At 32.8% G+C, this 8,776-nt stretch overlaps 1 protein-coding gene across 1 annotated transcript in view; it reads right to left on the bottom strand.

The window, feature by feature from the left end:
- Nucleotides 1-3,463: 3,463 nt before the first annotated feature.
- The window catches only part of LOC108739749 (cytochrome P450 4C1), a 27,918-nt gene continuing 22,605 nt past the window's right edge, over nucleotides 3,464-8,776 (bottom strand). The window contains exon 10 of the mRNA XM_025980311.1: nucleotides 3,464-3,693. Coding sequence (XP_025836096.1) covers nucleotides 3,517-3,693 — 177 coding nt within the window. The 3' untranslated portion in view covers nucleotides 3,464-3,516. The remainder of the gene's footprint in view (nucleotides 3,694-8,776) is intronic.

Genomic DNA, 8,776 nt, shown 5'->3' with positions numbered 1-8,776 from the left:
AATGTACGAAGTGTGAATTGTGTGTGGGAAAATGTAGCTGAGGTGACGAGAATTTGGATTGATTGATGATGCTACTAAGGATTCTTATACTTGCTCTCTCCAGTTTTTTGGAGAATTCAGGAATTTAAAAATATTAGTAAATCAATGGAAAAGGTGATTTACTAAGTATTTGTAAAAAGAAAGTAAGGTTTTTGAAATTGTAGCCTCTAACTTATTTTTTAGGAGCTAAAACAAGAACAAGTTGAAAAGATTAGTACAAATAAACATTATTTTTATTTTAAACTTATCCCTTGCGTTTATTTTTACGAACAGCTAACTTAATGAAGGTTGTTACTTTTTTAATTTAGAGAGTATACCAACGTTATAATTTATTACGGCCCCATAAATTGTTATTTCTTTTATTTTTGATTTTCACTCTTTTATTATTTATTAGAGGAAAAATTAGACATTGTACTTGTGTAGTCTTAATGTAAATTTACTTAACAGAGCATTAAGTTCCCGGTCAAGTGATTTATCGATATTATCAGACGTGGACCGCAGTTTTGAACTCGTTGGTTCTCATCGGTACTCCTTATACATTTGAGGGGCAAAATTGTAAGATAATAATGAATTTTGAATTTTATTTATGAAAAATATAAAAATATATTACGAGTACTTATTTACTTACCAATGCAATTTCTTGGACCCGCACTGAAGGGTATGTAAGCGTAAGCATGCCTGTTGATCGGACTATGGGATTGAGCGATACAACCACTGGTGCAGGTCTAAAAAATTCCCTGATTTTAGCATTGAATCGACCTTTTTATTGCCCATAGATCGGACTATGGGATTGAGCGATACAACCACTGGTGCAGGTCTAAAAAATTCCCTGATTTTAGCATTGAATCGANAAAAAAAACAATAATTGATTTTAGATTAAGTATCTACAGCAATTTGGTTTGCAAAGTAGATTATAATCATTTAATCAGAGCTCAATGGGGTTTATAAGGTTCTTTTATTAATTGCAAAATCGATGCTAACGTTTCACCTCCTGTTGTACCCCTTTTTCAAGATACATTTTTTACGTAGACCTACCTTGTTTCGGATAGTTCGGTGTGTACAACTTACACAACATACTGTGACGTAAGAACATTCACATATCGATGCGGTGTTTTCTTCCGGGATTTTTGGCCGTGGTCGGTGGAATTTTACTTTTCCAAACGTTTCGCCGTTCTTTGCTGATGGCATCTTCAGTGGTGACTGATGAGTTACGACTCAGCACCTGCCCAGTCACCACTGAAGATGCCGTCAGCAAAGAACGGCGAAACGTTTGGAAAAGTAAAATTCCACGGACCACGGCCAAAAAGCTCGGAAGAAAGCACCGCATCGGTATACGCCGGCCGTGAAAGCCTAAGAACTACATTAATTATTATAATACCACAATATAAATAAAAGGAGTAATAGACAATATAAATAGTTAATAAATATAACACTAATTCAAAAACAACACGATTATAAATAATAAACATTAGGTATAAATTTCAATTACCATATGATATCAGTTATTCTTCACAGTTAAGTATAAATTCACTATGTTTGATTAGTATTTCGAAATATTTGAAAGGTAACATCTGGAGGCACTGTAGAGTGAATCTTGTGATGGCACCACAACGTAGGGACCTAATAATTTTCACTCCGTAGTTTCTGTTCAATTGGCAAACTTACTGGTATTACCGCAAAATATAAAAATAAGTTTATTTTGAATATATCAAACAGAAAACAAAGATTATTACCCTCCTATTTATGTATATCACTGGGTGGTGCGAGATGGATAAATTCTATTTCTGTTTTATGTATTTTTTTCTCCTTTATTTTTCTGGAGTACTGAACAGACATAGTGTATAAGTGCACTAGTGGCCAACTGAGAATCGAATAGAAGGATATTCTATTACATGTTATTATCAAGAAACGGCATCATCTTTTGAAAAATATACCATGGTATAGGGAAATTCGTACAGGTGTATTCGAATTCTGTCCCGACGACGGGGTGGTATTACTACTTATCAGTTAGACAAAGTAAACACTTGAATTCCGTCCCGTTGCCATAGAGAACGTTTTTCGTGTTGTCTGAAATCGCTAAATCAAAAAACGAGACACAAACCGTGTGCGGGGATTCGGATACTTTCTTATGTAACGTGCCGCGCTGTATAAATTATTTTTTTCATTAGGAATGTTAATTTCTTTATCAATTAAAAACACGTTTTTGATAAAAAATTTAATGTAAAACATGATGGTTATGGTAAAATGGTAAAAGCTCGCTACGAGGCGGGGACAATTTAACATTTCTATTGTTTATAACAATGAGAATTTGTTAATAATTTTTATTAAAACTCATTCTTTTACCATTAAAATGGAAAACAAAAAAATGGAAAACAAATTCTACCTCAAATAGAAGTTATGAATTTTTGAAAATGAGTCTTCAAGCCAAAAACTGCCAAATTTTCGATCACTTCTATTTCCAAAAATATTGAAAAAAAAAACAAATCCTCGAACATGTATCTCTTTTTTTCTTTTAGATTTTTATGGGTTACGGGTTCTATCCGTAAATAAAATTTCAACCAAATCGAAAATATGTTGGTCAGAAGAGTGTCCGGTTTGCAAAAGAATTCACCGTATGCATAATCCAAATTAGATCGAAAGAATTTTCAGCGGTTACAATTTCTACGCATTCTTTAGATAAATTTTGCATAGCCTCCTGCGTCTTTTTAGGGAAAGTAGTAAACACTTTCCTTGTAAATACTTTTATATATTTTCGTTGCAGTTAATCATTTCACTAAAAATATTTACCTTTTTCATTTTGGGCTACTCTACACACTAATTTACTGCTGATAACAGAAAAATTAATATTTTAGAATATCTGAAACCTTACATTACTCTTGTAAAAGTTTTTAAAATATAGGTATATGCAATATGTAGAAAGTGATAAACATATATAATCACTGTTCCGACCGAATTGACATACCTAATTTTCAGTATATGTATTTGAACGGAGCGGCCGAATTTACATTTCGACTTAATAAATTCTTCTAGGTATTATTTGTCGTAATGACCGGCCGAATTTACCACTGCCCATATAAAATACAAGAAGTTAAACTTTTTGGAAAAGTCTTTCATTAAAGTTCATGACCGAACGATTTATTTCGATATTGGTTATTTTCAAAGGCAAAATGTTTTTATTTTATCAAGCATCAATTTGAGTTATTGCTCCTGATTCGACATTACTTTTTATATTTCATTTCTCGATATGATAGAAGAAGCTGAGGTAGTACCTCTCTCTCTCACTCTCTCTCTCGCTCTCTTTTGCTCTCCATTAAAAATACCTACATCCGAGATAGGTATTTTTATTAAAAAAACGAGAAAAACTTATGTTTCAAAAGTTTAGAAATTTCTTACTGTACTTATATATAACGGGCATCTGTTGTAACGTATTAAAGTTATTAGCGGAAGTAGTTCCGGTAGGTACGGAGAAAAATTTCTTCACTTACTCACAACCAATTCCTCAGTTAATAATCTACTGATAAATGGTACACTCGGATAAAGGCGTAAAGTTTCTTTTATCACCCTCTCAAGGTATTTCATCTCTCCCAAGTCTTTCATCGTTACAGGTCTATCTTCTCCGTGGAATATTTCTTCTTGTTCTTTAAACGCTTTTTCCTGAAACATGAAAAAACGATTCAATTTATCAGGTAGACGCACTACAAATTTTAAAGAAATGATTAATCACTTATAATGAAGATGACTAAATATTATCTACGTGGATCAGTCTAATTTTTTTATTGTTAAGTACCTACTCACTGAACGTCTTTCACGTAAATTTTCTGATCTTAATATTATTAAATAGCTTCTGAGATGTCAATTTGTTAATTAATTACCCTTTTTTGCTTCGAATGTCTGTGATTTTATGAACAATTAAAATATCCCAACGCTATTTTTTTAAATACTCCTTTTTATATAAATGCATAAAAAAGAGTTTTAAGATCTTTTTATAGAAAAGTGCTGTTAATATTTAACAGCATTATTATTAATCATATCGTTCCTACTGGAGAAATGCCAATATATTTTCGTTTCCATCTGAGAATATCCCAAAATTGGCATTCCTGGGAATATAAGGGGACTATTGAGCACCCAATAGGTTTTGATTCCTTTGCTAGTTTACCTAGAAGTTTGATTCTTTCACAGCTCCAAATGATCGAGCAGCTGACTATGAAGAGGTATTGGAAAGAATAGGAGAACAGAGGACTCTATGGAAGTCAATAAAAAATAGGCGAGATAGGTTGGTAGGACACCTTCTCAGGCATGAAGGTCTAGTCAGAGACATATTAGAGGCAGAAACAGGAGTTAGGAGGGGTAGAGGTAGACCTAGATTAGATTACTGTTCGCAAATAGTTAAGGATGTGGGCTGTTCTAGTTTTAGGGAAATGCGAAGTTTAGCTCAGGATAGGAAAGAGTGGAGGTACGTGTCCAACCAGTCTTAGGACTGATGACCTTATGATGATGATTGAGCATTTATTTCAAAGTCGGTAATTTGGAATAACAAATTTTTCAAAAATTCAGGAAGCCCTTTTTTTCAATTTCAACAATAGGTGGTATTTCTACAGAAGAAAAATTGAGTGTCAAAGATTTTTCTCGGTTTTGTGAGTATGTTTTAAGCTTCCCCCCCAAAATCAGTCCCCAAAACTTATAATCACAATATAAATTATTATTTGTGGTATAATTGCAAATTTATGGTTTTCGAATTCCGTCGTTTATTCGTGCTATAAGATACCAAGTGGCATGACCTAGATAGANACAATATTTTATAGATTTCCTAAATAGCATTGGAATTGAATACATTTTCTAGGAATTGTGTACAATTCCTAGATTTCATACAGTTTTGATAACTGATAGAGGAAGAAATGTGGGTATACGTAAAATGACATACATATATGTATGTTCTGACACATTGACTTGAATTTGCGTTCTCAAATAACTGAGATATCGTCTCATCTAACCAAACTTTCTGATAAGCAATCAGTTTGGTGGGAACTTGGGTATTCGTCATATCACTACTTTCTAGTAAATATGTACCTACTGCAGTTATTAGCAGAAGTAGATACCTACTGGTTACAAAATATCATATTCGAGAGGGCTGATTAACTTGACAAAGTTTCAAATGGAATATCTGCAACATCTTGCCTGATATTTACTCACAAACTTACTCACTTTAGTATAGCAGCCTCTATTTAACACTTACCAAGTTTGTTCCCTTGTTATAAAACAAACTTTTGTTTACCGATGCATTAATGCAACAAGTTAGAGATTGAATAAGTACCTATTATATATACAGAGATCGTAGTGAACGTCACCTGTAGAGAGCTGCTGCTTATCGTAGAATTCAGTAGCTTTTGACAATTAAGGGTATCGACTTGTAAAATTTCTATCCAGGTGATATTAGGCATGCAACGAAACAGAACAAATTGCGTTCTTGCCCTCATCAGAAACGAAATTTTAAGTGAAGACATGCTGATTGCTAAACACTCTTCAGAACATATAATTCAATACTTCAAGCAACTTAACTTGGAACTTTTGCTATTTCATTCAAACTGCCTTCTTAAATCACTCATAGGTTTTTAATTAAAAATCTTATGAAACAACATCCAACATCTATTTTCTGAAATTGTACTCTCACTCTCAAGTATTCTTTTTCCGAATTCCTGTTTTATTCTGCACGCAGTTATACATATATTATACGTAATATTTAAGAAACGTTAAAAAATTTAAATTCCAATTCTTATCTAATAAGCCATAAAAAAAGACTCCAAGTCGTATTGGATTATGACATTTTTAAGGAAAAAGTTTTGCATTGTTAAATAAACTGAAAGAAAATCAACTTAATTAACATTGAAACATTCCAATGCCGACACGTGCTTTGAATGTGACCTTTATCAACACGAGACTGGTCCTAGTATGGTAAAATTTACACTAATTTGAATGCTCAAAGTGGGTACTGACAATAATGGTCTATATCCAAACATTCGAAAAAAAAAGGATAGAAAATACATTCAATGTCTTAAGTAAAAGCCTGAAAAAGCCAATAGGTACCATTTATGTTTCGACAAACAAGAAAATGTATTTGATTCAAGGGTAGTATATATATGAAGATTGGAAAAACTTTGGCGGTTGTTGTAGAACAAACAGAATAGCTCAAAACCCCAACGCCAAAACACGAAAAAAAAAAAAGTATATATGTACAATAGCTTTTGTTATGAGAGGCTATAAAGTCGTAAGAGCCAAACAATGTAATTAATGTATGCTTCACTAATCACAAACCTATTCAGGACAAAGAGGAAAAACCAGTATCTAAAATAAATGTACAGTAACTACAGCTAGGAAGGCCTATGAGTTTAAGATTAATTAAGAGAAGGTACAATTATCAACTAAACCTTTTCAAATGATTGGAACAAGATGGAATTAGGAATAAGATGAAAATCTGATATAGGTGATCATAATCTTTAATCTCTCGTTTGTATAAACTTTTCCAAGCGTTGAATTCTGATTTACAAGAGACTTCTTTAACTAATTGTAAACATGGGGTGGTTCGTTTTAAAAATATGCATGACTTATCAATAAAATTAAATTTGAATTAAGAAATGTATTCTTTTCATCGCGTTAAAATAGACAATTTTGCTTGCTCAACATACTTAATTATAAGTTTACAGCTTTCACAGTTTATTTCGTAAATCTGGATTTTTGATCATTTTCTGATTTATTTTTAGCGTTTCCTAAAAGGCTTTGAAAATACTAGAGAATTTAATTTTTTTAAGTATTTTAAATTATTCCTGATGCAATGGGTTAAGCGTATAAAAAATATTTAGAACAAAATTTGTAGAGTCTTAGGACTGACGACCTTACGATGATGATGATGAACGTTAGTAAGTTTAAAACCTAACCTTACTTTCTAAAAGGAATGAGCTAAAATCATTAGAGAAAACGTGCTACAACAATGCGGCTAGCGGTTCAAAGATATTACCCTCCCATTTACTGAAGTTCGCTTAAAGTGATTTCTAACAAATTAAAAAAAAACGTCAAAGTTCTTGTGTAATAATCTTTTAATGAATATACATATGTGGGTGTTTGATATTTCAGCAACGTTTTACTCATCCATTTAAATTCAAAGTCCGCAAAATTACAAAGGTTGCTTTATATGTTATTTATTAAAATTTTCGTTACTGAAGAGTTCAAGTTTTTTTTAGTTTTCCTGGAAAGCATAGATACATATAAATCACCATTTTGATTTAATCGTACATTCCGCATACTTTAATTTCGCTAGTGTTTCGGTTTATTTTCGTTAATTAATAAAGTTGAATACAGATTAAAAATATTCTATCGATAAACCTGAAGGTGTTGTATATTACTTTTAATTGCAATTGTAGCATACAGACTTAATTAAAAAAACTACAAATGTTTTCCTAATTTGAATTTAACACCACAAATTTCGCATCGGTGTATATGACCATCCTGATGCTTATTTAATACAGCTTGTTTATTTAACGTTTTCCAGCAAATTTTACATTTATACTTTCCCAGTGCGCGTGTTTGACGCGTCGAATATAATTTGATGCTGTACTCGTTTTTCTCAACGCTTTTAGTTCCTTTACGAAGTTTCTTGGCTTCCGGCTTATGTTCGTTGCAGCCGATACATGGACATTCTTTACGGTATTTCAAAGTCTTCTTATTCTCAATAACGCGTGGTGCTTTACCATTTTTCGAAGTCTTCAAGTCAGTCAGTATAACGCAACATTCCCGTATTTTATGGAACTGTTTTATTGCGTCCCATTTATCGTTGGATTCAGTATTTTCAGTTTTTATTACTAATTTCGTGAACATATCATTTACCACGTCTTAAACTTTTAAACGATTGCTTTCTTTTTTAGTTGTTTGTATCAACCACTAAATGCCTTTAACTTTTGTTTGTTAATAAAATTACATTCTGAGTACCAAGGTTACTCATCTACTTTTGAATTACGCTCACTACGATTCTTTAGTGGCAGTTTTGAGAAACTAAAAATGACGATACGTAGTTATGATAAAACAGAAAGCAGATGAAGAAGAGTTTCTTACGGAATTAAAATGTAAATAGGTAATTTATTCGTTTTTTAAAAACGAATACATAAAACGTAACGTTATAGAGACTAATCGTTCACCATTTTTAGTGATAAATTTTCACGGTAAACTTAACGTCAGTTTTCTATAATTTGTAAAATCGACATTTCAAGAAAAAAAAGTTGTTAGCATTAAATATCGACACCCGCTGATATGCCAGGTTATAGCTAAGCACCTCGGATATGTCGGAAAGCGTCCCAGTTTTGAATTTTCAACTCAAAAATATAATACTATCAAGTGCATGTAGGCAACCCAACACACATGGCGACGATGACTAGATTTCTAGTCGCCACATACCGGATCTTTCTAGAAATCGACCAGCTTGTATAAATAGTTGCTGCGAGATTGAATGGGTACCGAGCGGCATGGCCTAGAGGTCTAGACCATTGCTTAGCATTCGGGAGGATGCCGGTTCGATTCCGGGTCTGTCCGTCTGCCTTGGTCCAAGTTTTTCTGTGGTTTCCTTGGATCACTTAGGCAAATGCTGAGGCAGTAATATTCCACAGATAATCTTTCACTCTCTTCTGTCTTCATTTCGTCCGTCTCATCTTTCTCACCCGAACCACCACCCACCCATTCCCACGATTCCTGAAAG

This window comes from Agrilus planipennis, unplaced genomic scaffold, assembly GCF_000699045.2.
Source record: "Agrilus planipennis isolate EAB-ADULT unplaced genomic scaffold, Apla_2.0 scaffold222, whole genome shotgun sequence".
NCBI classification, from domain to species: Eukaryota; Metazoa; Arthropoda; class Insecta; order Coleoptera; family Buprestidae; genus Agrilus; species Agrilus planipennis.
The sequence above is the reverse complement of the archived record's forward strand: the minus strand, read 5'-3'. Positions and strand labels throughout refer to the sequence as shown.